Source organism: Penicillium argentinense (genome assembly GCF_028826775.1).
Source record: "Penicillium argentinense strain IBT 30761 chromosome Unknown utg000006l_segment0_segment0, whole genome shotgun sequence".
NCBI classification, from domain to species: domain Eukaryota; kingdom Fungi; phylum Ascomycota; class Eurotiomycetes; order Eurotiales; family Aspergillaceae; genus Penicillium; species Penicillium argentinense.
Window position 1 is genome coordinate 586,481 of NW_026622665.1, and position 26,018 is coordinate 612,498.

Here is a 26,018-nt window from a genome sequence, read left to right on the forward strand (position 1 = left end):
TGGGCGTTTGATAATAGGCATTGCACAATGACATTGAGCATACACTTTTGTGCTTCTACCCTCGGGTAGGATTAGGTATCATCACTAATTACGCAGAATGAGATTGAGTGGATAGAGATGATAAGAGACTATGAATTAAGTATACCGAAACAGCGCATTCTAACATAACCCAACACCACAAAAGAAACCGTCTATCACACTATTAGAGAAAAAAATTACTTTTACTCGAACTCGTCATACACCGGAATCGGCTTCTCGCCCAGCGCAATCAGGCGGAAGATATGCCGGGCCTTGGCGCCGTACTCGTCATCGAGGTAGTCGACGATAGCCGAGTCTGATATCACAGTACAAATTAGCAAAAGCACTCAAAAGTGCGAAAGTTAAGGGCAACTCACGGGTAGTAGACCGATTATCAAACATAACAATAGTCCTCGGCTGCCAGCGCACACGAGCCTGGAAATCATGGCCGGTAATTATATGATTCATAAGGAAATCAAGCATCCACTTCGTCTCAGGCTCCTTCATGCCCTGAATTTTGGTAATAAACTCCTGATTGAGGAACAAACACTTCTCCCCGGTAACAGGATGAACCCGAACAAGCGGATGGACACTATCAACCGGATCTTTGCGCACAAGACCACCCGTCAACCGGGTATGCGCAATCATCTTCGCAGACGAATGCACCGCCTTCAACGTATCCAGGAACCCGCGCAGGGTCGGCGAGAGCCGTTTATACGCCATATCGGTGGCGGAGAAGACGGTGTCGCCGCCCACATCTGGGCCTTGCAGAAGGCCCAGCATTACGTAGCCTGGCGGCTGGATCTCATAGCTGACGTCCTGGTGCCAGAGGGTGGTTGTCGTGCGAGCTTCGAGGAAGCGGGCGATTTCGTCGCGGTTGCCGTCACGATGGATGACGTGGAAGGCGGGGTGGTTTCTGATTGTCCCCGAAACGGGCTGGTAATTTGGTTTACCGAAGTAGCGCATGAATGATTCTTGCGCGTCGGGACCGTCGTCGATTAGGTCTTGGTTTGGGAAAGCGAGGACTTTGCGCTCCGAGATTAGGAGGGCGAGTTCGTCTTTTTGGGTGTCGGTCAGTTGGTTGAGTTGGAGGCCTTCGACGACGGTGCCGATGTTTGGTTGGATGTGGTTTAGTTTGACATTGTCGTTCAGCAGGGCTGATTTGGTTTTGTTGGCGCGGAGCGCTGGGTCATGGTAGTCGAAGGGTGGGAGTGGATCGAACCAGATTGGATCCCAGGTTGGCAGGTATTGCGGGTAGGGGGTGTTGATTTTAGATTGCTTGTCGACATCGACATAGGGGATGTTGATGTCATAGCTGATTGGGATTTCGGGCTTGTGGGTGTTTGCCTTGGAGCGATGGGGGATGAGGGGGGCGGAGGAGGGCATTCTGTTACCAAGTGCAGCTCGTACTCGTAGCGATTGGGGTATAAGATTGTAGAGTAGAGTGGAGCGAAAAAGCAAAAAAAAAGATGGAGACTGAGTTATCTGATCCGAGCAGTTCACTTATATATATGTCTTAGAGCAGTTCGCGTGGAACCCGTGGTGGAGCGACAGGCCGATATCGAAGTCCTCCCTCATGCAGGCAGGATTCGACAGATTGTCGACACTCACTCACGCATTCGTTGGGCCCGCCCTGCATCGCCCAAACACTAGCTCGTGCCCTTCATTTCCGAGTATCCGGCAGTTCGAGAGAAGGGAGGGGGGGGGGGGGGGGGGATGGTTCGCTAGAACAGCGGTCAAGCAAGCGCAAAATCAAGGCCGCGGGCCAATCCACTTAGTGAGCAGCGGGCATACCACTGGCATCCCGGGGCGTTCCGTCCTGTGGAGGGGTGGATTCAGTGCATGTGGGCTAGTCATTTCTTTGGAGGGATCTACCGTCAGTGATTCTGAGCTGGGGGTGGTCTGGCGAGGCATTACGAAGGAACCCCCTGGAAGGTATTCAGGGGTATTGATTTTGCGGCCGCGTCGCACTTGAATGGGCAGAGTGAACACACCGCTCCTCGCGGACTCGTGCTTCTCGCACCTTGTACGTGCCTCGGCCTTGAATTCTCCGTGGGCGTTCGATAAGGCCAATGCGGGCGAAATGGCAAGTGCATTATCTGCCGTGATCGTGGGGACAGCAGGCGAATCGGACGCGCTTCCCAGGAAGTGCAGGGGGCGATACAGCAGCAGCGTGCAGCTCCCTAGACTAGCAGGCCAACTAGTCGGGCTAAGGTATGCATGGCGCAGGCGAAGAGCGAGCGAAGAACCGATGCGCCAGTCTCGCTCGGCCCAAGGGATCGCTGCCGTTCCACGACCTAGTACCGTTCCCTCAGGGAGGGACGATGACGAGAGCGGGAAGGAAAACGGATCCAGGATGGACCCGGAACGTTTATTACCAAAAGCAGGGACCGATCGCCATTGGCCCGACGTCAAAGATGCGGTCTGCTGGGTCTTGGGGCTGATCCTTCGAGCTCGACACGTCGCACGGAAAGCCGGCTGTGCAGGAAGCCGACGGCGATGCATCGTACGAAGCATGCCATGATGTAATGAGACAATTCTGGCCGTGCCGCCTTTGCTGATTGCGAGAAATTTGGTCCATATGAGCCTCCCAACCCTAGTTCTTAGCTACCCTAAGGTGGCTAGGGCAGGTTGCGGGAGACTGGGGACCGCCAGTCGCAAGGTACTCGCGGTGAAGCAATCTTGGGTCGCCCGAGGACCGGCCCGTCTCCGGGTTCCCCTTTTGGGTTGGGCAGCAACATCACCGAGGGCACACCGAGTTTTGCTTCCCTGGAATTGCTGAATGAGGAGATGGTACTCCCGAACGAGGCTCGGCGTCATCGTCATAGATGGCCCAGGAATGTACCGATCGAACTAGCGATCTACTAAATTAAGCTATCGATTGAAAAAGCAAACATGCCCGGATCGCCGGGTGCCCCACTGGAGCCTCAGGCACAGGAGGGCACAAACAGAGAGTAGCCTCAGGCACAAACACCACCTACCCAACTCCCGAGCTAAGCTCAGCTACACCACAAGCTCTACACAAGGCAAGAGCACACCAAGACAAAATGCCCCTCCGCAAACGAGACCTCGCCTACCTCCTCTTCTTCATCACCCACCTGCCCATAATCTTCCTAATCGACACCGTCCCGCTGCAACCAGAATGGGCCCGCACAACACTCTCGGCAAACCTGCGCGCCTTCTACGTCGCGACCTACCGCGACAAGTTCTTCGAAGCCCCACCGGTCTGGTTTAACACGTTTATCTGGATGGAGCTGCTGTACCACGTGCCGGCTAGTATCTGGGCGGTGTGGGGGTTGTTGAAGGGTGAGACCCCTGAGATACGACCTGCAAATGGGATGAATGCATACCAGACGCAAGCATAAGGACGGATGCATTTGAATATGGGATAGTTACTAAACTCATGCTGAATAGAACACCCCCTCGTCCCGGTCCACCTTCTCGTATTCGGTATCCAGGCGTTTATCACGTCTCTCACCTGCCTCGTGGACGTCTGGAGCTGGGAGGATCGCATTCGGGCCGAGAAGTGGAATATCACCTCGCTGTACGGGCCGTATGTGGCGCTGGGTATGTCACCAATCACCATCTACACAAGGAGAAAGGGCAGTGCTGACTTTGAATCTACAGGCGCCTACATGGCCCTCGACATGTTCCTCCGCCTACGCAAACAACTCCTACCCAAGAGCAAGCGCGAATAATTACCTAGGTATAAGGGAAAGATAATTCATGATAATAAGAAATAGACACACCACTATCGTACACCGGGTTACGTGCAGTGGTCAATGGAATCGCTAAATGAAATCCGTCCACCAACGCCAAAGAGTGAAATGCTCGTCAGATCCAGATCCAGATCCTCTACGATCTAATCTGGCTGTCGCACTGCCGCGAAACTCAGAAAAGATAGTAGGGGAATCACCTCATAGGAGAGATAAGAGAATGGACTAGATCAAAAATCCAATCGCACCATCAAGGTCCCCATTCGCCGCGTCCAGCGCCCGGATCGCCTGCTCCCGTGTGAATCCCAACTCTGTAATCTTCGCAATCGAGTCGGCTGGCCAGCGCGATGCCGGTGACGGCCGGATATTGATTCGCGGCGCAGGCGCAGGCGCAGAAGCAGAAGCAGAAGCAGACGCACCTGCACCTGCAGACGCAGGCGCCGACGACGACCCGCTTGGCCCCGCCTGATGCGTCACGGCACCAGTGCGCGCGCCGACCTCCGCCCCATCTGAGCCCTTGACCGTCGGCTCATCCTCAAATTCTTCGGTTAGGTGCTTGGGAATGTCGGCCTCGCCGAGGAAGGGCACGGCCTGGTCCTGGATGACGAGTGCGCCGCGCTTGAGGTCGATGCAGGCCTGGTGGCGGCGCAGCATGTCCAGTCCCAGCAACAGGTCGATTTGCTTCCCCTCCATGACGGTGAAGGAGCAGGGCAGGAACATCTCGCCGATCTTGATCTGGGCGGAGTGTACCCGGCCCAGAATGGGAGCCGTCCCGACCCCCTTGGCGATGCCGCCGTAGCGGGTGTCGACGAGCCGCATGATGTTGCAGGCGACCGCGCACTCGGGCGACATGATAGTAACCTGGGCGCCGGAGTCGACGAAGGCGTTAAGGCGGTGGCCGTTGACTTCGACGGGAATGTAGAGCATTGTGACGCGGCCGAACGCTTCAAGCCATCGGAGGACCCGTTAGTACTTACACCGTAATCAGGACATCAGACAACCTACACTCTGGATGATGCTCCATGGCATTATGCAAGTTCTCCGTAACGGCATTCTGTCGAATAATCTCCTCAATCTCCCGCTGGTTCTCCGGGTTAAACGGATCGGAGTTCAGCATCGCGATACGGGCCTCTTTCTCCGCCTCCCGCCGCGCCTCCAGCTGCTGCTGCGAGAGCAACACCTCGCGAAACCGCTGCGCATCATCTGCCGCCGCCGCGAGATCGGGGTTCTGTCTGCGCACCGCATCGCGCACGCGCGGGTCGCCGAGGATGTGCAGGCGGATGGTCTCGGGGTCGGGCATGCCAGGGCGAGGGGGCATCTGGCGCGGGGCGGCGCTGGGGCCGGGGGCTGTCGCGGGGGGCGCAGAGGGTCTAGCACCGGGGCCAGCACCGGCGGGACGGAGGTTGACATGGACGCCGAGCATGTCGCCCTCGCCGATGCCGATCTGGTCGAGGGTTTGTGAGGGGGTTTGGAGGAGCTGGTTGTTGTAGACGAGTTGCTGGGCTTCGGGGGGAATGGCGGTTTCGCTCTGGACGATGGCTTTGAGGAGCTCGATGGACATGTCGCCGCCAACTTCGAGCGTGATAATGTCTGAGTCGGCCTGCTCCGGGCGAATGACGCTGACGGTAATCCGCCTGTCATTTGATGGTTAGCTTGTGCATGGTGGTGGGCTGGCATCACTGCCATCACCGGCGTTGCGGAGAGCCTCATGGGATCGCCGGGTGGACTTACATGGTGCTGAGCGGGTTGAAGGAATAGAATCCTCCGAGACGTGAAAAGTGAGCTCGACCTGGAGGAGGAAGAGGAGAGAGAGAGAGTATGTGTCACAGTTGGAGGACCTCGGCGCGGCTTAATAACAGGCCGAAGAGAATTGAAGGCGATGGAAGAGCGGGCGGACTAGCTACCTCCTCCTTGCATCTCCTCTTCTCCCCCCACCACTCCTGCTAGTCCGTCCACCACTGCCAGTTCTAGACTTGCTCCACCCTCCGTTGTAGGCTTCATGCATTACGCAGATCCAGCTCAACGCCGGCTGACCCCCTCCACTCGCCCATGGGTGCGTGTTCCCAAGCTCCATGCGGGATCTCAGGATCTCGGGTCTACCGAGAGCTTTACGACTAGACGACTATCACAATGGAACCCCAGGAAACAAACTGTGGGAAGCTGTGAGATGTTGCAACTCTGATACACTAGACTGATACATGCCGCAACAGCCCCGCACAGCCTCAGGGCAGCAGCAGCTGACGGTGGATCGGCTCGTCCACGGCCATTCCCACACGGATCGACGGATGCTGCATGGACAGCCTCATAACGGCCCCCTCCGTGGCTGCAAACGTGGAGGCGTGGCTGAGACCCCTCCATCGCCCTTTTGAGGCACAGCGTGACAGACGTGGCAGGCGCGGGTAATTCTTCCGGGATCAACAAGGCAAATCGTTCCTGCACGGAGGCGACCGTTGGATGTGCATGGTACATACAGCTACTCATAGCACACTGAAGAGTGGGACCTCCGCTTGCACCTACAGGCCAGCCGGAATTTTGCATTCGTCAGGTCATGGTCAAATCATATGAAAATCCACCGTACGACGGCTGGCCGCCGACTAACTACAAAGGAATCTGCTTGCTGAAACTCGACAAGGATAATCTGCAGTCCACCCAATGCAGTTTGCCTCGCCGTTGAACGTTCCTGTCAGAGGCTGCTCCAGGCGGCTCCACGCCAATCACGAGCGTGGGCAGGGCAGAAGAATGGGAAATAGTCTGAGATATTTTCACCAATGAAGACCGGACAGCAGTGCGACAAGGCGCTATTATATCATTCAGTACATTCGCCATAACCAAGTTAATCTACTAGCCGATATATCCGCACTATATCTTAGGGTAAGACACAGACATCTACTCAATCCGCTGCGCACTCGAAACATCCGGCACCCCCCGTCCCTCGGTAATCTTCGCGTCGATGACCTCGTCAATCGGAATCTCAGCCAAACGAGACACCACATGGTGCAGCGTAGGCAGCGCATCCCAGCCCAGTCCATCGATATTAACCTTGGCATTCTTGGTCCTCCGCACGCGCGTCACCTTTGACGGCACAACCTTGGACTCTTGCGCATGCGGCACAAAAACGGGGTATTCCTCCGCGGGGTCGCCCTTACAATCGCGTCCAACCTTGGGCATGTAGCGATACACTAAGATCCCATCATCATCCTCACCGCCGATCGTGCCCTTATCCGCACCAGGATCCTGGTCCTCCAGATCCTCCAGCTCGAAATGACCCCACACCGCGCCTTGCCAACTGGTCTGCAGCCGGAACGAGCTAGTCCGCTCATGGATATCGATGGCCGTGTATAGCTTCGGCATGCCGAGTTCCTCACGACCCGACACGATGGGGTCCGCAAGACTCTCGAACAGGATCGGCATATACGTGCCCTTGAGTAACTCGCCGTTCTGCTTCGTGTACTGCACCCCGTGGATATATAACCCGATATGCCGGTATCCACCACCACCCAGCCAGTCCATGCCGTTCAGCATGGTCTGCGAGAAGCTAGCTCGCGCAACCGTGCTCGGCGAGATGAAGCTGTATCGACCATTCGGGAACAGGTTTTGGAGCAGCGTGCGACTGGTCTTGAACTTGATCGAGGTTGTTTGGAAGGTCGACTCGAGAGATTTCAGTGTACGGTCGTTACCGTACCAGTCCTGTCGGGGCCCGGGCATGGGGCCGAAGACGATCGGCTGGCGCCAATACATGCGTGGATTCTTGGACCAGAGGTACTTTCGGAGGACCTGGGTGGAGTGGTCGAACTCGTCGTGGCCGTAGATATAGGCGACCATTGCCATCGCTACACCAGTCAATATCTGTCATCCTCATTTGAGTGTCTGGGACATACTTCTTTCCGGAGCGAGCAGCTGGACCGACTCGCGCGTCATTTCCTGAATAGTAGTCGCGCGGGTATGACGAGCCTTCTCATACACCTTCAACCTCTCAGGCACTTCATCAACAGAAATACCACGGGGCAGCATAACAGCGATGGAGACCGCATCCTCAATAGCCATCGCCCCACCCGACGCTCTATAGGGCAAGAAAGGATGCACAGCATCACCCAGCACAGCCAACCTCCCCTCCACCCACGACGGAAGCGTCTGCATATCAAGTAAAGGCCACAACTTCAACGTCGCGGGATCAGCCTTCTCCAGCAATCTGCGCACCTGCGGATTAAATTCTTTATACACCTGCAAGAGGGTATCCTTGCCAATCTGCTGATTATACTCATCACCACCAACATCGATAGTCGTCAGCGAGTCAGGATGGATACAGACGAAATTGAGTAACTCGTTATTTGCACAGGGGTAAATGACAACCCGCCGCTCAGATGAGTCCCACATATCCACCGCCCCAAAGTCCCGGGCAATACTGTTTGTTTCTGGGTCGTCGAGGGCTTGTTGACGGGTCATCAGGAAGCGGAATGCATTCTTGCCTGAGCTTCGTGGGTGGATCTCCTTTCCTTGGGGCAGCTTGGTTCGCGTGAGTGAGTGGGCGCCGTCTGCGCCGATGAGGACGTCGCCTGTGTACACTTCGTCGTTTTCTAGTGTCACTGTCGCCTGGTGTGGGTCGACGTCGATGACTTTGCTGGCTGTGTGGAGAACGGCTGGGTGGCCGCGGCCGGGTGCTTGGGCGGCGTTCTTGAGGCCTTCGTGGAAATGAGCGCGGTGGACGAGGAGCCATCGCTACGAGATCAGCTTGACTGTCATGACTGAATTTGGGTCGATATGCTAACTTACGTGTCTCCACATGCCCGCCTGCTCTTTCACAGCCGTGATATGCACGGGTTCGCCGGCGGGCGTATACTCGCGCAACTATACCGTCAGCCTTGAATACAGGACACTCACTCGAGAAAACTTACCAGCTCAGCTTCCACAGCACCGAATTTCGTAGCGTCGATTCCAAGCCGCAAGAGAACGCCATTTGCATTCGGAGAGAGATGAATCGCAGCGCCGATTTCGTTGGCGAAGCGGGAGCGCTCGAATAGCTAGAATACATTAGAACAGAACACCGTTATAAGGGCGCAGCACAAACCTCGACGCGATGACCCTGCTGTCGCAATGCAATTGCAGCTGTTAATCCACCGATGCCAGCACCGACGATCAGCACACGCAGGCCCGACTCGGAGTCTTTAGTGTCAGCCATTTTGAAGATATACAACTGTCAGCCGAATACGCTCTTTCCTCTCCCTGGAACAAATTCATCATTTTTAAGTCCTTCATATACGCCCCTCATCGCCCCCTCCATCGTCGGCTTCGCGGCCGAGTCGCAGTTTGAAGGTGTTCGGGAGCGATTTCGGCTCCACGTCGGAAGGAGGCCGTTCGGCGAGCGGGGGACGCGGAGATTGTATATCAACACACGCGCAGGTATTTCCTCTACACTACGCAAATACTTTATTTTTATTTCTTTTAGTTTGCACGAGCCCCCAAGTGCATCATGCCCAACGAAATCAAAGACATCAGCACCCGCGACGACTCGTCATTCCCCTACATCTTCGAGCAAAATGTCTCCATCACCCTGAAAGACAACTCGGGCTTAGTCCGCGCAAACGTCTACCGTCCCAAGGGCACCGAAAAGGTTCCTGTCCTAGTTACCTACGGACCATATGGCAAAGACATTCCGTACAAGGACTTCCACCCGCAAAGCTTCAGCGAGGTGAACCCCGAGCAACGCAGCGAGCACTCTGCATGGGAAACGCCAGACCCGAAGTATTGGACCAGCCAGGGCTATGCAGTCGTCCGGGCAGACGAGCGCGGAACAGGCCAATCGGTCGGGAAACTCGATACCATGTCCCGGGGGACAAGCGAGGCCTTTTTTGACGTGGTTGAATGGGCCGCTGAGCAACCCTGGTCCTCTGGAAAGGTCGGACTGCTGGGCATCAGTTACTTCGCCGGCAGCCAGTGGCGCGTCGCAGCACGGCAACCAAAGGGACTGGCGTGTATGATTCCCTGGGAGGGAATGTCCGATTACTACCGCGACCGCTGCCGGCACGGCGGGATTTTATCGAATGCCTTCATCAAGTTCTGGTGGGACCGTCAAGTCGTCAGCAACCAGTACGGACGACCTGGGCGTGCCGCGCGAAACTGGGGACCTGACACGATCGAGGGTGATCTGTCAGAAGACGAACTTGTTCAGAACCGCCAGGACCAAACGATCGATAATGTGGAGAATAAGTTCCGTGATGACCTCTACTACGCCTCGAAGGAGTACAGCATGTCGGACATCCAGGTCCCGCTCCTCTCCGTCGCAAATTGGGGCGGGATTCTCCTCCACCTCCGTGGGAACATCGAGGGCTGGACGCAAGCTGGCTCAGAACTGAAATACCTCCGCTTCATCGCAGGCCGCCACGATCTCCCCTTCTACTACGCCGAGGAAGTCGAGCTACAGCGCAGCTTCCTAGACGCATTCTTGAAAGGCGACGACCGCGCCGGCTGGTCAACAGGCAAAGCACCGAAGGTCGATCTTCTGCTTCGAAAGGGCGACGTCGGCTTCAATAACGCTGTCGCAGAGAAGGGCTTTCCCCGACGCATCGAGCACGAATGGCCCATTGCCCGAACACAATATACAAAGTTCTACCTCACCTCAACACGGGAACTAATCACACACGCCCCGCTCGAAAAACCGCGCAAAATCAGCTACCAAGCTCTGGGCACACTAGACAACCCCTCCCTAATCCAATTCACGTCGCCCCCCTTTGACAAAGAAATCGAAATAACAGGCCACATCGTGGCGCACCTAAATGTATCCATGAGCGCGAACGCCGGCGCCCCAACACCGCACGATATCGACCTCTTCGTGACGCTGCGGCATATTTCGGCGGCTGGAAAGGAGGTGCATTACACCGGTACGGCGGGTGACCCCGTTCCGCTGTGCAAGGGTTGGTTGCGGGTGAGTATGCGGAAGGTGAATGAGGCGCATCCGAGGAATCGGGCGTGGTTGCCGCATCGGGATTATTATTCCACGGATGTGCTGCCTGTTATTCCAGGTGAGGTCTATGGCGTGGATGTGGAGGTTTGGCCGACGAATGTGGTTGTTGAGGGAGGGGGACGGATTGTGCTCGAGGTTGCTAGTGGCGATACGCAGGGTTCTGGCGTTTTTCAGCATAATTCGCCTGCTGATCGGTATGTTATCCTTCGTGTTTGTAGTGAGTGTTGTTGGGGAGGTGAAAATGGTGCTAATTTTGATGGTTTAGGTCTGTGGAGCGCTTCCAGGGTCAGAATCATATTCATTTTGGGCTTGGGGATAACTATGTTACGCTCCCCATTATCCCGTGAGAGGTTGATAGGAGCGAGGGGGTAGAGTGGGAAATGGGTTAGAATGTCTATAGATTTAATGCAAGTCATGTTCCATACACTTGATCTCTTTCAAGCAAAACTCTAGTATACTATAAGCCCGGACATAGATCTAGTCAACTACAACGGATTAGGAAATGTACAACTTATGTGACCTTGGTGTCACACCACGCTGAATGCATATCTCGAGTATATCACATCTGTCCACTCGGCTGAACCCCGCATAAGCTGCGCAAGAATAGCTCATCCGACCCTGCATGATAACTCCGAGGTCCAAAAATGCCGCTCAACTCCGTCCGACCCCTCAGCCGATGTGGCCAAAAGTGGTCCCGATGAGGGGAGACGGGATATAGCTGTCCTCAACAACATCACAGTCGACTCGCAAATCTGTCTCTACACCACTGAATCTCTCATCCAAACCAATTGCAATCAAATCCCACCAAAATGCCCGACCAAACACCAAAGAACATCCGCCCTCTCAACCGCTTCATAACAACCCACGACAGCACCGGCAAAGCAATCTTCTCAACCACTCTCCCAGAAGAAATGCCCCTCCAACGCGTTGGCGACGGCGCAGACTTTAGCCTAGCCTATACATCAAGCCACTTCCCAGCAGAGCTGAACGAGGACACCGACATCAGCGAGTACAACGCGTACCTCGCCAGTCCACCGGGGATTACAATCTCTACCGGCAACGTGTGCCGGATCGTGGACATGCAGCCCGGGGCTACGTCACCCATGCACCGGACCGTCTCGCTGGATTATGGCGTCGTGCTGGAGGGCGAGGTGGAGCTTCTGCTTGATTCGGGGGAGAAGCGCTTGCTCAAGCGCGGAGATGTTGCCGTGCAGCGCGGGACGAATCATGCTTGGAGGAATGTTACGCCTAATGTTGTGGTTGATGGGGTGAGTGCGCCGCAGTGGGCGAGGATGTTGTATGTTCTTTCGCCGGCGAGGCCTATGAGTGTTGGTGGGAGGGAGCTTGGGGAGGTCGTTGATGGGATTGGGGTTCGGGCTAGTACTTGAGTTACTGGCTGTGTAGATTAGATTTGCAGTGTTATAGATGAGTATGGAATTTGATGTGTATGCTCATGAAATGGTTGAAAGTGTAGATTTCTCTAGTAGATTTGTATTGACTTATAGAAAATACTGGCAGTTACCACTCCCCACCCACTTCATAGTGGAATATCTTATCATTGATTCGACCCCCCGTAAAGCGCCAAAGGCGAGAGACAGACTGAACAGTCAGTCAACCCGATAAACATTAACTGTGTTTTCAAATGTTGGTACATACTGCATTCAACCAACAACCATGCAACATAATCTGAATGAAAGCATACTCCGCCGGATGTCCATTCCCTGCAGGACGGTCGACATAACTCAAATTCGGCTGTGCAGGTCGGTATTCAGGAACGCGACGATGGTCCGACGGCCAGTCGACTGGCTGAGACAGAGCAGCCGGTGGAGTTTGTTGAGTGCTTTGCTGGGTACCGCTGTGGTGGACTTCGTAGTCCGCGAGGACGGAGAGCGAGCTTGTTATTGTGGTGGTGGTGGTTGTAGTGGACATATTGAACAGCCTGAGAATATCAGATCAGAAATCTGGGAAGGAGAATATCAAGAATGCCTCCTAGATGGTCTCACCCACCCTCGGGCGTAAGGGGGAGTTGTAGAAGGAAGTCGCCGCCACGTCCGCATATCCCCCACATCCCGAGCGCCTGCCACGCGGAGGTGGGCGGACTTACCTACTACAATTGTAGATCCCATCGGGGTATCTACCTCCGCAAGACTCTTTACAGACCCATTTCTCTACTCAGTTCTTCCTTCTAAACTTGCGAATTCTTAAGGGAAGTTAAAAAATGGACCTCCAACGCATCCTCGCCGCCAACATCGACGGCCGCACCCAAAACACACGCTACCGACAATCCCAACTCCAAAGCCTCCAATCAACACTAGTAACCCACCTCCCAGAATTTCAAGATGCAATCCGAACAGACTCAGGGCACACGACACGAGAAGTGCGCGCGGAAATTATCCTTGCGCTACAGGAGCTGCGAACGCACTACGCCTCGCTGAGTCTAAGCAAGGATCTGGAAGTTGAGTATCGCATTGCACGTGGGAAGGATAGCCCCGATGCTTCGGTCGGTGTGGGGATCGCCTATATTGTTCCGACCGGGCATACGCTTTTTTTCTCACTTATTTCTGCGTTGACGGCTGCGGTTGCGGCGGGGAACTGTGTTGTTGTTGAGGTGAGTCTTGACGACTGCTTGTGAAGAATACAGCGTGATACTTATGGTCATTGATACAGCTCCCTCAAACTACAATGGCGCTTCCTGATCTGCTGCGCAAGGTCTTACGTGATGCATTGGACCATGATACATTCATGATTACATCGCAAAGACCAGATGCCTCATTTATGAGCAAGGTTCTGCTCGTTTCGCAGGTAGCTTCCGATGCACCTACTGGGCTGCTCTCGCCTGCATCGGCGAGAACAGTCGCTGTCGTCGACCGGACAGCGAATATCAATGAAGCGGCGCAAGCACTCGTGGCCGCGCGGTTCGCGCTGGGCGGACGCTCGGTCTATGCTCCGGATTTGGTACTCGTGAACGAGTTCGCCATGAAGGGCTTTGCGGAGGCCGTTATCCAGCATGCTTCGCGGTACTTGGCTGGGGAGAACGGCGAGGCGAGGAATAAGCAATGGTCGCCGCGACGGTCTGGAATCTTGGAAACTATTCAGAAAGATCGATCTGCGCGCGTTCTCGTGTCTGGTAGTGATTGGGGTGTGGTTGAGGTTCAGGATCGGTAGGTTTGCAACGACGAACCGGTAATCCAGAGACTAACTCTGTAGAAAATCGCCTCTATTGAAAAAAAAGATTGACGAAAAAGTCCTCCTGGTACACACCGTCACCAGCCTCGACGACGCCATCGATATCAATTTGTAAGATCTCCATCCCGTGCGTCTCGACGAAACTAACACTTTTATAAAGCAGCTCAACCCTCGCTGCAACCTACGCCTTCGCCGCCCCATCATCAGCAAAGTACCTGACCCAATTCATCGACGCGGACATATCATGGGTCAACCACGTCCCAAGCCACATGCTGAGTACGTATCCCGTCCCCTCTATCCAACAAAATGCACACCACTAACTTCCACCAGTCGGCCCCGCCCTTCCACGAAATACCCCCTACAACTCACAAACCCGCTACAGCGCAACAACCTTTCAAAGACCCCGCCCACAACTCATAGCCCCTCCACAAAGCAGCTACATCGCCCAAACAATCCTGGAAAACACCGACAAGCTCAAGGCCGATACCCTCTGGCGTAAGGCGATTGCTCCGCTCCCGGAAACGAAGCAGCGGCCGGGTTTCAAGATTGGATTCTTTGAGCAAGGGATTATTACTGGTGTTTCGCTGACGCTTGTTTCGTTGATTGGGGCTGTTGGGACGTTGGGGTATTTTACTTGGGTTTATGTTAGGATGAGGGGGTAGAGCAATCACACGGGGATTTGGTTTGATTGAGGAAGTTACATTGAGGAATTTTTGCCGTTTATTATGTCATATGTGTCGATTTCTAACACATTTTGAAAGGCTTCCAATCCTTGAAGCATATGTAGAGATATCTATGATACACCAGTCAACCGCGACACGCACCAGTCTGGTGCATCAAAAAGACCAAAAGCCCACCAACAGCATCCCTCAGACATCAAACGGTAATATCCGGACAGCAGAAGAACCCGATGACGTCTCTGCGGGGTAGGGTATTTTATGTGCGTTGCAGACGGATATCTTCTTCGTTCGAGGAAATTGTGATCCCACTAAACAGCTCCGCTGAGTCTCGGAAATCACCCCCACCGTACAACGCGACAAAAACTACTGCCCATCTTCTGGTATTGTTGAGGCAGGATGAGGTATTGGAAGGGGTGAAGTGGGTGAGTGAGGCATGCAAGGTACGATGTCATGTGGTGCGGCTGCCAGGCTGAGGCTCTTGCCATTTCTGGCCGGCTTTCATCAAGACTACTTTGTACCCTGCAACACCCCTTCTCTGACTTCTAAATCTTAATTTTCCTATTTACCATCGCAAGATACGGAATAACACGTTTCCCCTCAGTAAGTTTCCCCTCAGTTAGTAGAGCTGAATGTTTCGACGTGTTTGTAGGAAAATCCTGAAGCAGCGATTTACCCAAATGAGAAAGCTTTCTTCTCTCACTGGACCTGCCAACCATCTCCCTTATTTCTTCTTTTCATAATCTACCATTTGTCAGTCGCTGCCATCTCAAGCGCCCGCGCATTGCGATCGAAGACAGATCATCCCGAACGACCTCGGACACCAATTCTCGCATCCGTCTGAACCCATTCCACCTGTCGAAAGTGTCGATCAGTCTACGCCTACGTGGGATATGTCAGCTTTCTACAGTGCATGCAGGGCATCCTGGGATCCGCTGTATATAAGGCAACTGGAACACGCTTTGGCCCAGAAAAGTTAAGAATCGTCATAGGGGTTGTGGGGGCCAAAGTAAATCCTGGCCTCGAAGACGAATCTCGGGACCGTTTCAAAGTGCGGAGATCGCGGGATTCTGGGGGCGAATTCGATATTGCCTTTTAAGCATTTTGCTCCAAGCATGTCTCCAACAGACTGACAGGCGCGCCTTCCTAATGAGTATATTGCACTAACCGTCTCTGACCCACTCCAGCTTTCGGTTGTGAGTTGATCTGATTCGGCATGCGCTTGCCCTAGGAATCGACGACGCAATCATGCAGCATGTTGAATCAACTTTAGAGATCGCCTGCTATCATTTGCAAATATTTTCGAGAATCGGGCGCTTTGGCAGACCGATATGAGTCCAGCATCGTCGCCCGTCAACGAATCTGACATGCAACGGATCGACGAATATACCGTGAAGAATACCCACATGTTCCAGTTCCCCTACATCCAATCGTCAGTGAAGACGGGCATACCCGCCAACCAACATCAATCATGAAGCCTCAAGCTGAAGCAAGCTTACATAATTGGCTGCAGGTACCAGGGAGCAAAAAACGGATGTTCACATGGACCTGCATGGAGGGCATATCCAAAGTCACCATTTACTTCATGAGGCAACCATTCTTCCTTCTGCCTCTGATCGACATTCTACGCCCTGCTGAAGTTTGCCGACAAGCAGGGCAATAGCGTGAACCCTGAACTTCGCCCGAATCCTGGGAATCCTTCAGCTGCAGAAGCCAAGAACGAAGCTACTTAAGCGGTGTCCTCGTCCGACATTCGAATCATCAATATCTTAATACAAATAACAAATCCTTGATAAGACCTTCTCGCGCATTTACTAATCATGCGCTTCACCACTGCTTTCTCCTTCGGCCTCCTGGGCTCTGTCGCAGCCGCCGTCCCCGGCAAGTCCGTCGCATCCACTCGCAACATCAAGCGTGGAGGCGGCTGGAACCCTGAAGACCAGAGTGGCAACGCACAGGTGTACTTCTCCTGCGACACGCACACCTACCCCAACCCAGGTACATAGCCAAATCCCATCTACAAAAGAAAATCCAGCCCACTAACAAAACCCAGGTGGCGCCAACGGCCAAGGAGAGGGTGGCACAGGAATCAGCACTTCCTCCCTTGAAGTCCACCTCCCCGACGGCACAGTCCTCACCCCCGGCGACGGCGACTGCCAGCAAGACTCGGACGAAGGAGTTGCATCCTACCTGCAAGTCTGCACCTTGAATAACCCCGCTCTGGAAGCTGGGCACATCATCATCCACGCTTTTTACGAGGATATCGCCGGCGAGTGCTCGATGAATTTCAGCTACCGGGGCCAGGATTACTCTGTCAACAACCAGGATGGAGATCCTACTAGCTCGTGTGGTTGGAGTGATGGTGGCTTTGAGGCGTTCGGAAGCTCGCTGACGGATGTTTGCTATTTCAATGTTGGGGACAATGCGCCTTCTTCGTCTGCTAGCGCGGGTCCGACGCCTACTTCGACTCCCTACAGTGGAACTCCTACTCCCCTGCGTCGCAGACGGGTTGTTTAGATATATCGAGCATATGCGCCTTGAGAGAACATGTTCAACGGGATAATGCTGTTAGGATCCTGACCCTGGTGTCTACAATATACATGGTAATGCTATCGCATACTCGGTTGATGCGTGGGACGCAAGCTGCTGGGAATATAGCTTCAATTAACTACAATTTTTCTCCACGAAAGTTTTTTAATTGGATTGATTCAATAAATCGGTGGCCCATGAACATTTCTTCTTTTTCTCTTCTTTAAAGCAGATCAATGCTCTCGTAACACATAGTAGATCCTAAAAAAGAGCAGGAAGAGCTAGAATAAACGAAAAAGAATACTCGAACTAAAAGCGTCTAAAACGCCCGACCACTCTTCAGCGCGCCAGGAAAGTCATTTTGCAGCGCCTCCCAGATCGGCTTCCCACCCATCTGAAGATCCTCGAAGGCGGGACACGTCACATTGAGCAGAGGCTCAGCGAGAACATTGGTGACAAACTCCAACGGCTCAGCCAACGTCTTGTAGATCCCCGAAAGAGCATTCGGGCTGGCAAATTTCAACACTTCGAATACGAAGCAGAGCAGGTTGTTGCCCTCCAGCAGGTTGGTCAGGTTGAAGACCCCACCTGTCAAGTCACCCGGGTCAAGACCGGCAAAGCTGTTCACCTTGCCCAGATTGCCGCCGATGCTGTGGTAAGAGTCAATATCATGAAACCAGAGTTGAGAAGAAGATGATTCGTTCTACCTTCCAAGCTCAGGGTATTGAGCGATCCAGTCAATAGTATCCAAATTCAACTGAATTAAACCCCAGTCGACGGGTGTCTTGTACCAATTCTCCGGGATTCTTTCCCATCCTTCACGGTATGTCAAATTACCCTCCTCGCCATAGATCGCGTAGAAGTTGCGGACGATGGTCTTGGCTGGAATGCTGTTAGCATAACTCTCATCGCAAGATCAACCAACTTTTCAACTCACTCAAAACTCCTTCCGGATTCTCATGCGAATGATTTCGGAAAAGACGACCGGAAAAAATATACCCTGCGTTGCGCGCAATCAAACCGGTGACGGGACCGTAGTAGAAATTAGGATTCGTCTGAACCGATTGATCGAACCGGATCTTCGCACGCTTGGCCATAAGGTCCATGTCAAAGGTTCCGTCTGTAGACATGTTATACCACTCCATGAACTTGTCCATGTTGAGTTTGTGGTTGTTGCCGGTGACGTAGAGGTCGTCGCGCGTGTTGGAGGAGTCGGCTTCGATGAAGTTATGAGAGCCGATGAGGCCCTGGGGGTCGCCTGTGAATGTCAGTGAGAAATTCAGGCGTGTGAGATGGGGTGCTCACCAAGAAGTCCGCCGAGGTTGTTCAGCAGGTTGTTGACGCCGGTATCACGACCTCCGATTGAGAAGCTGGGGTCCAGAGACAGTGGGTCGCCGGTCCAGACGGTGCCCATGATCGCGAGAATGGTGGCTAGATCGACGCCCATGCCATAGACTGGATAGCGGTCAGTATGAGTCGCGCTTTTCGCACTACCCGAACAAACTAGCCTTCATTGATTGCTGTGATCACATTTCCAAACTTCATTCTGATTAGCATATGGCTATTCCAGGCGTAGAAGATCTGACTTACTGAAACGACTCCACTTCGAGGAATGTACGCGTGGTTAGCGAGGGCGTTGAGTCCAGGACAAGGACCACGCTGGTCGCCATTTTCAAAGCTGGGAGGTTGAAACTCGTGCTCTCCATAGACTGTTTCTGCCGTGTTACAACCTCGCACCTGATTTGTAGAGTCATCACCACATACCATCGACAGGCTTGTTCATCAAACTGAACAGAAACCTCTTGTCATGTCCATGTCCTGACATAGCCGACTCTGGAATATCGGCAAAAGGGCATCGCTTATGCAGACCCTTGTGAGACGCAGAGCCGTGCAGGTCAGGAAATCCCGACACTGTAGCAATGAGCGACGACTGCCAGAGCAATTGCCCCGGGGAAAAGATACGCATGTTGAATGAGTGGATGACCAATAACGTGGTCTAAAGACTCGGCGGTGTTCAGAAAGACTACGAAGATGATCTAGAAAAAGTGGGATGGATTGCTTAGATAGCGAATCTGATATGAGTGGTTCCAAATCATCGCCAAGCTGAATAATCGCTACCCCCTGAATGGAATCGATACGCCAAGCTATTACTGCACATGTCAAACGCATAACAGGAACAATGCGCATAAATAACCGGCAATCCCCCTGAGAAGGGCTGTTGATGTTTTGCACAGGCACGTCTCTTATTTAGATGCCCCACTTATTGTCGGCACATGGCAGAAACTCCCTAAAAACCTTATTGACTCGCTTGCATCTACCAGGTTTCCGCAAGGAAAAACGTCTCGACACATCTCTCAAATATCCTTAGCGACGCCGTCGACAGCCCACAGACCCCCTCTCAGTCCAGCAGTCAGTGTAGCTCGCCACAGCGAAAATATGGGCCCTAATGACCTGAAATTATCGCAGATCAGACCCTGTTGGGAAAGCCCTGGGGCAAGTTTTCGCCGGGGAAGTTTAACGGTATGACAGCGTCGATCAGGGTTGTTTTCTGGTACACCAGGGGAAGAGCCCTGACAGAGGCGATCGTGCCCGGAAAAGGAAGGAGGATGCTTGGGGTTCCGGTTTGTGGGGAAGATTGGCGGATTGTTGGGGTTCGAGCTACAACGTCTTGCGCGACGATTGGGCCTGTCTCACTACGGTGGCCTTTTAACTGGGGACAGCTAAGATCATTTTGCAAATGAGATGGGTGATCCGGGTCTGGGCTGGCGGGAAATACGTAATACGCAGCGGGGCAAAATTGTAAACAATCCCGAGTGCAGATCGCGGCTTATTTAACTTTGGGCTGTTTCGTGGAGCCACAGCTAAGGCTGGGCTTACCTAGTTTCGCAACTTGGGTCCGGTCTCCGCAAGTCCTAGGGGCTGCTGGGGAGGAAAGCAGACTCGGGAAAGAATGTTGGTCGTATCGCGTGCAGATCCTAATTCACACTCACCTGGCTACTCGGAAGACGGTTTAGCTTGTGATCATTTGGACTGCTGTCCACATACATTAGGTCTGTGTGGTTGTGTTGATGGCTAGATCCAAGAACTCCTGAACGTAGAAAGTGGTTTCTCAACTGCCGCAATCTAAGATGATCGGCAGAGAGGAGCCATCAACGCAGTCCCCTGCAGAGAACCGCTGGCGAGAACGCGCCTAGTTTCTGCAGTGGGAGAATTAATCTCCTGTTGGACGAACCATAGCAGTTTCGCCAACAAAGTCAATCATGTATTAATAGATCGATCCGTCAGCGAAAATCAACGCTCCGCTTGAATCAAGCCCCTTGAACTGACTAAGGGAGGATCGGGGCCTAACGAGCTTAGATTGTTTTATCTTCAACTTTCGTGCTTGTTTTGAGCCTGGTCCTCCGAGTCGGTTTCCCTCTCCCGAATGCAAATCCCCTTGGGTGTGCCATGATGCGTCTGTCAGATGTGTTTCTCCTGGTCGCGGCGTTTATGCCGGCCACTGCACTAGCTGGTACATCCGCGCAGTCGACTGCTGCACAAGCAGCACAGCTCGAAGCCACCCTGCCACCATGTGCGGTACTGAATCAGTTCTCGTCTCAGACCAAACTCAAAAGTCGAATATGCTGACACTTTACAGCTGCTTTGCATGAAAAAGTCATTGCCAGAAGCCTCGTGTGAGCCCACTGACCAAGTGTGCCTGTGTACAGACGAAAAGTACACTGCCGCACTAGAGAGTTGTGTTGTCGCCAGCTGCACAATCCGACAGTCTTTGAGTAAGTGAACAACATCACTCTTCAATTTCCTCTTCTGACCATCAGCTACGAAAAATGTCACATCAATGGCATGCCATGCCCCGGTTCGGGATCGGACGAAAACCGTCTCTTATGCAGGAGTTGCCGGCGGCATCATCGCTCTCGTTGCCTATATTCTCCGTATGACAGCGCGTCTCAGGTGCTGCGGTGGTACTTTTGGCTGGGATGATTGGACTATGACCCTGACGATGGTACATGCCGTATCCCCTCCAGTTCGAACGATGTCATCTAACTGAAACACCAGGCTCTTCTGATCCCTCTTTCGGCGCTTTCAGCTGTCCGTAAGTATTGACCTTGTGAATTTTGCTTCGTCTTCATGACTGATCACCTATAGTGGCTGATACCGGACTCGGGCGGGATATGTGGACACTGCCTTTTGCGAACATCACCCACATTCTTTATGTGAGTTCATGAATCAGCAAATGCTCGGGTGAACGTCAGAAAGCTAATAGATTTCCTCTCTTAGGTATACTTCTGGGATGAATTGCTTTACCTGAGTATTCTCCCACTGACAAAAATATCTATCTGCTGCTTCTACCTCCGCATTTTCCCCGACCGACAATTCCGAACCGCGACATACGTCGTCATCGGACTCAACGTCGCCTACCTCATCGCTTTCGTTCTCATCTCTGTTTTCCAATGTCGACCACTCCCTGGTGCTTGGCTCCATTGGGATGGCGAAGGAAACTATAAATGCAATGCCATCAACGCGCAGGGCTGGTCGGCGGCCGCGATAAACATGGTCTTTGATATCCTTGTGATGGCCCTTCCACTGAAGCAACTCTGGCATTTAAACCTTTCGATGAGAAAAAAGGCATATGTGATGTGCATGTTTAGTCTGGGTATCTTGTGAGTATTTTCAGATCCTACCAGTCGTTACCAGAAGCTGACAGCCTCTCCAAGTGTTACCCTCGTCAGCATCTTGCGGTTGAACTCCCTCATTCACTTTGCCTCTACCGACAACTTGACCTGTAAGTTCCGCTTGTTCCTCTTTATACTAGGGCAGCTGGCTGATGATTGACAGGGGATTACGTCGCCATCGGATACTGGAGTACGATCGAATGTGACGTCGGCGTTATCTGCGCATGCCTACCCGCAATTCGATCTTTACTTCGCCGTGTCTCGCCAGGACTCTTCGGCGATACCGAGCATGCCAAGTCATATGGTATAAATTCTCAATCTCATGGAGGAGGGTCGCAATTCGAAAGATCGATCCATGTTCAGAATAGCTTTCAGGTTCAGAGCAAGAGCGATTCTCACCAGTTTTATCCGCTTGGCGATCTGGAGAATTCTAGCGAGGCTCGATTGCACCACCGTCAAGAATAATTTACTGGCACAAAAGCTCTGATGCTTGTCTTTTAATTGAAAGAACGAAATCCTCTCATTTACCTCTATTTCATTGTTGTCTTAAGGTTCTATTCCACTTCCAGCATTTTCGATGGAATTGAAATGATTTTCTAGAAGTTTTGAAAGTGCCACATATAATTTTGTATATACTTTACATCACATCTTATTTTCTTCCTTGCGAAAGGGTTTCTTTTTCTCAAATCAGCCTAGAGTCTTCAGCGCCTGGGGATAATAGGACAAAATTCATAGATAACAGAAGTACCTGAATTCCCAACCCATTGGCCCGGGCAAGGTAGACTCTGTCCTTGTAGCATCAAATTCAGGGGCTTCGGCAACCGGCGATTGACTTACCTCTACTTTCCCTCGAAAACTTTTCTACTTTGAGCCCGTGGACACAACAAAAGTGGAACCCATACACTCGAAGGATTTTTAGCCCGTGGCTGGGATATCCACAGCCGATGGCAAGGGCCTTGGCCAGGCTTGGCCCAACGCCCCACAAATATCCACCCATACGAAAACAGAGAAATGCTGCCGCTAACAAAAATAGCTATACCAGAAATGCATCAGTCCACCGTTATGACGGGACCCTGAATGAGCCTAGATCGACACAAGGTAAAGTATCTCCCGAGACAGTCGAATACGCCGTTAAATTGGTGGCGCCGAAGATGCCGTGTGATCGACATGTCAACGGCTGTCAAACGGACTGGGGCGTGGTCTGGCTCAGGATCCCGGGGGTCCGTCGTCGGCAAAGGTTCGCACTACTGGGGCTTGAATGAGGGTTTTCCAATTGGCTGCGGACCATCGACCTGAACTGCCGTTGTGTATAGTTAATTCCCCAGTATATACAAGACATGCAGCTATAGGTTAGTACGATGCAAAAACGTTCGATTGGGCCGAGCTCCTGAGTTATGATGGCTCTCGGAGAGGAGGGGAGTCCTTTTAGGGGAAGTGTCGTTGCGAAACGCATTGTGGAGGGAGGCAAGCCGACTCGGAAGGAGAAGTCTCTCGTGTCGATCAACACCGTGAGCACGGAACGGATATAGTAAGGCCGTTAGGGAGGCCCCGTGAAAGGCTTGTAGGGAGTGGCTTCATGTGTTTATAATCGAGACCCGAGAGGTGAAGACACTCGGTACATTCCATTCATTCGTTCAAGTCGCTCTTTCTCGTCTTGCTGTTCTTTCTTTCTGTTCTTGTCGATTACCTTTTGCGCTCTTCTCTGTCATGCGTCTCACCGCCGTGGTTGGACTGCTGTCCGTCCTCTCAGTTGTGCAAGCTACGTACGTGCGAGACCGTTCTGCCTCTTCCGTCACTCTATCTTGGAGCATACCTGCTAATTCTAACGGCCAAACAGAACACACAGACCGGACCATCGATATCACGATGCCCACAGGCGATCTTCAGGCAGCGAGACAGTCACAGAGAGTGCCACCGAATATGACTACGTGATTGTTGGTTCCGGCCCAGGAGGCGGGCCACTTGCGGCACGTCTGGCTATTGCTGGTTTCAAAGTTCTTCTCTTGGATGCAGGAGACGATCAAGGAAATGCTACCCGGCAGATGGTTCCTGCCCTTCAGCTCCAATCTACCGAGTACGAGCCGATGAGATGGGACTACTTCGTCAACCACCACCCGAACATGACCCGCCAGGAACAGGATTCCAAGATGACCTACCGGACCCCCTCTGGTAATCTCCATGTCGGTAGGAACCCGCCTGCTGGATCAGACCCTCTTGGTATTCTGTATCCTCGAGCGGGAACTTTGGGAGGCTGCTCTGCCCACAACGCCATGATGTGAGTATTCCCATTGCTTCTCGCAGCGCATATCGGAAAACATTTACTAAAGGACTTCTTCATAGCACAATCTACCCGTACGAGAATGACTGGGAGCAAATTGCTGCTCTGACAAGCAATAATTCCTGGTCCGCCAAGAACATGCGTCAGTACTTCGAAAGGCTCGAGCGAAACCGATACCTTCCCAGTAGCCTCGTTGGCCACGGATTCGACGGATGGCTTACAACTAGTCTTACTGATTTGCGTCTTGTGATTGAAGACCAGAAGCTCCTGTCTCTCATTCTTGCTGGTGCGACCGCTGCTGGTCAGTCTCTGCTGGGCAAGCTGATCACCACGGTCACTGGCCTTGCCGGAGTTCTGCTGCGCGATTTGAACAACCCTCTTCCAACCCGTGATTATGACGAAGGCCCATACCAAGTTCCTCTAGCGGTGGATGTCCCCCAGTATAAGCGAACTGGCCCTCGGGAGTTCCTCATGACCACTGTTAATGCGGTCAACGATGATGGCTCGCGCAAGTACCACCTCGATATTCAACTCAACACCCTAGTGACCAAGGTCCTCTTCGACACAGATGGAGACAAGCCCCGAGCCACTGGAGTTGAATATCTCCTCGGTCAGAGTCTCTATCGTGCGGATCCTCGCGCCTCTCAAACAGCATCCAACGGCAAGCTCGGCAGCGTCAATGCTACTCGTGAAGTCATCCTGTCCGCCGGCTCATTCAACACGCCCCAGTTGCTGAAGCTCAGTGGAATCGGCCCACAGGAGGAACTGAACAAGTTCAACATTCCCACACTTGTCGACCTGCCCGGAGTAGGCTCCAACCTGCAGGACAGGTACGAGATGGGTGTCGTCGGCAAGTCCCCAACCGACTTCGTCCTCACCGAGAAGTGCACATTTATGTACTCCATGCCCGACCCCTGTCTAGAACAATGGGAGAACGATCCACTGTTCAAGGGCACATACTCGACCAACGGAATCGCCATCGCCATCATCCGCAAGTCCTCCACAGCCGAAGACGAACCTGATCTGTTGATCTCCGGTGCGCCTGTGAACTTCCCCGGCTACTACCCCAACTACTCCTACGAGGGCCTCAAAGACGCCCAGCACTGGACCTGGATTACCTTGAAATCCAAGAGCCGAAACAACGCCGGCACCGTGCAGCTGCGCTCGACCGACCCCCGTGACACGCCAATCATCAATTTCAACTCCTTCGATTCTGGAGTGACCGCAAACGACGCCGACGAAAAGGATCTGCAAGCCGTTTACGAAGCGATGCAGTTCTCCCGCACGATCTTCGATGACTTGATCCCACTCGATGGCGGTTTCGACGAAGTCTGGCCCGGCCCCAATGTGACCAGCGAGGCTGATATGAAGGACTTCATCAAAAGGGAGGCCTGGGGACATCACGCCTGCTGTACAGCAGCTATTGGAGAGGATGGTGACTCCGAGGCTGTGTTGGATTCTGACTTTCGGGTTCGTGGCGTTGATGGCCTGCGTGTTGTTGATGCTTCTATCTTCCCTAAGATTCCCGGTTACTATATAGCCCTGCCTATTTACATGATTAGTGAGAAGGCAGCGGAGGTTATTATTGCCAATGCGGCGTGAACACCTCGTCGTTGGCCTTTTATGCTTCTTTCAGATTTTGTCACATACTAATGTTTGTTCCTTGCAGCTCAGCCGAGTTGACTTTGTATATATTTCTCCACTGCAGAGCCAGACATTTTTGGACTTAACCAAATGGCAATTGAACTTACAATTTCTCATGCACTGGTTCAACAAGAGCGAGAAACATTGTTCAAACCACGAAAAGACGAGTGCTAAACAATTGCAAAAACGCGTTTCTTGGTGCTGGTAATTTTACAGTTCGGCCACGTGCTCTGAGACGAAAATTACACTACACTAAACCGTTTCCAGACCCCGCCCAAAGAGCCTGAGTGCAACAAGAAAATTTCGCAATTGAACACCTCCCAATGGCGTCAATCCCTC

The 26,018-nt window shown here is 52.9% G+C and overlaps 12 protein-coding genes across 12 annotated transcripts; 7 read left to right on the forward strand and 5 right to left on the reverse strand.

The window, feature by feature from the left end:
• Nucleotides 1–221: 221 nt before the first annotated feature.
• On the reverse strand, nt 222–1,404 carry N7532_007352 (TauD/TfdA dioxygenase family protein; the record flags this gene model as incomplete). Its single annotated transcript, XM_056619845.1, has 2 exons — nt 222–334; nt 396–1,404. 2 exons carry the CDS (start codon nt 1,402–1,404, stop codon nt 222–224), a joined length of 1,122 nt encoding a protein of 373 aa, XP_056473211.1.
• Nucleotides 1,405–3,065: 1,661 nt separating this feature from the next.
• On the forward strand, nt 3,066–3,716 carry N7532_007353 (EXPERA domain-containing protein; the record flags this gene model as incomplete). The annotated part of the gene is made up of 3 exons (XM_056619846.1): nt 3,066–3,324; nt 3,433–3,585; nt 3,646–3,716. 3 exons carry the CDS (start codon nt 3,066–3,068, stop codon nt 3,714–3,716), a joined length of 483 nt encoding a protein of 160 aa, XP_056473212.1.
• A 243-nt stretch (nt 3,717–3,959) lies between these two features.
• ddiA (putative DNA damage-inducible v-SNARE binding protein Ddi1) lies at nt 3,960–5,785 on the reverse strand (the record flags this gene model as incomplete). The annotated part of the gene is made up of 3 exons (XM_056619847.1): nt 3,960–4,678; nt 4,740–5,368; nt 5,769–5,785. 3 exons carry the CDS (start codon nt 5,783–5,785, stop codon nt 3,960–3,962), a joined length of 1,365 nt encoding a protein of 454 aa, XP_056473213.1.
• An 835-nt stretch (nt 5,786–6,620) lies between these two features.
• N7532_007355 (putative salicylate hydroxylase) lies at nt 6,621–8,910 on the reverse strand (the record flags this gene model as incomplete). Its single annotated transcript, XM_056619848.1, has 5 exons — nt 6,621–7,564; nt 7,613–8,450; nt 8,505–8,579; nt 8,627–8,752; nt 8,800–8,910. 5 exons carry the CDS (start codon nt 8,908–8,910, stop codon nt 6,621–6,623), a joined length of 2,094 nt encoding a protein of 697 aa, XP_056473214.1.
• A 291-nt stretch (nt 8,911–9,201) lies between these two features.
• On the forward strand, nt 9,202–11,039 carry N7532_007356 (CocE/NonD family hydrolase; the record flags this gene model as incomplete). Its single annotated transcript, XM_056619849.1, has 2 exons — nt 9,202–10,886; nt 10,958–11,039. 2 exons carry the CDS (start codon nt 9,202–9,204, stop codon nt 11,037–11,039), a joined length of 1,767 nt encoding a protein of 588 aa, XP_056473215.1.
• A 462-nt stretch (nt 11,040–11,501) lies between these two features.
• N7532_007357 (cupin domain-containing protein) lies at nt 11,502–12,080 on the forward strand (the record flags this gene model as incomplete). The annotated part of the gene is made up of 1 exon (XM_056619850.1): nt 11,502–12,080. The coding sequence occupies one exon, from the start codon at nt 11,502–11,504 to the stop codon at nt 12,078–12,080; it is 579 nt and encodes a 192-aa protein (XP_056473216.1).
• Nucleotides 12,081–12,210: 130 nt separating this feature from the next.
• On the reverse strand, nt 12,211–12,621 carry N7532_007358 (uncharacterized protein; the record flags this gene model as incomplete). The annotated part of the gene is made up of 2 exons (XM_056619851.1): nt 12,211–12,291; nt 12,349–12,621. The coding sequence occupies 2 exons, from the start codon at nt 12,619–12,621 to the stop codon at nt 12,211–12,213; spliced, it is 354 nt and encodes a 117-aa protein (XP_056473217.1).
• A 289-nt stretch (nt 12,622–12,910) lies between these two features.
• On the forward strand, nt 12,911–14,808 carry N7532_007359 (uncharacterized protein; the record flags this gene model as incomplete). The annotated part of the gene is made up of 6 exons (XM_056619852.1): nt 12,911–13,300; nt 13,360–13,853; nt 13,900–13,989; nt 14,039–14,154; nt 14,209–14,503; nt 14,640–14,808. The coding sequence occupies 6 exons, from the start codon at nt 12,911–12,913 to the stop codon at nt 14,806–14,808; spliced, it is 1,554 nt and encodes a 517-aa protein (XP_056473218.1).
• Nucleotides 14,809–16,375: 1,567 nt separating this feature from the next.
• N7532_007360 (uncharacterized protein) lies at nt 16,376–17,072 on the forward strand (the record flags this gene model as incomplete). The annotated part of the gene is made up of 2 exons (XM_056619853.1): nt 16,376–16,553; nt 16,609–17,072. The coding sequence occupies 2 exons, from the start codon at nt 16,376–16,378 to the stop codon at nt 17,070–17,072; spliced, it is 642 nt and encodes a 213-aa protein (XP_056473219.1).
• A 331-nt stretch (nt 17,073–17,403) lies between these two features.
• Nucleotides 17,404–19,050, reverse strand: N7532_007361 (peroxidase family protein; the record flags this gene model as incomplete). The annotated part of the gene is made up of 7 exons (XM_056619854.1): nt 17,404–17,734; nt 17,792–17,966; nt 18,022–18,342; nt 18,390–18,539; nt 18,593–18,623; nt 18,675–18,793; nt 18,849–19,050. 7 exons carry the CDS (start codon nt 19,048–19,050, stop codon nt 17,404–17,406), a joined length of 1,329 nt encoding a protein of 442 aa, XP_056473220.1.
• Nucleotides 19,051–20,534: 1,484 nt separating this feature from the next.
• Nucleotides 20,535–22,222, forward strand: N7532_007362 (CFEM domain-containing protein; the record flags this gene model as incomplete). The annotated part of the gene is made up of 8 exons (XM_056619855.1): nt 20,535–20,660; nt 20,722–20,857; nt 20,903–21,087; nt 21,141–21,177; nt 21,231–21,298; nt 21,363–21,745; nt 21,800–21,867; nt 21,921–22,222. 8 exons carry the CDS (start codon nt 20,535–20,537, stop codon nt 22,220–22,222), a joined length of 1,305 nt encoding a protein of 434 aa, XP_056473221.1.
• Nucleotides 22,223–23,464: 1,242 nt separating this feature from the next.
• On the forward strand, nt 23,465–25,637 carry N7532_007363 (GMC family oxidoreductase; the record flags this gene model as incomplete). The annotated part of the gene is made up of 3 exons (XM_056619856.1): nt 23,465–23,520; nt 23,604–24,032; nt 24,098–25,637. The coding sequence occupies 3 exons, from the start codon at nt 23,465–23,467 to the stop codon at nt 25,635–25,637; spliced, it is 2,025 nt and encodes a 674-aa protein (XP_056473222.1).
• Nucleotides 25,638–26,018: the final 381 nt, after the last annotated feature.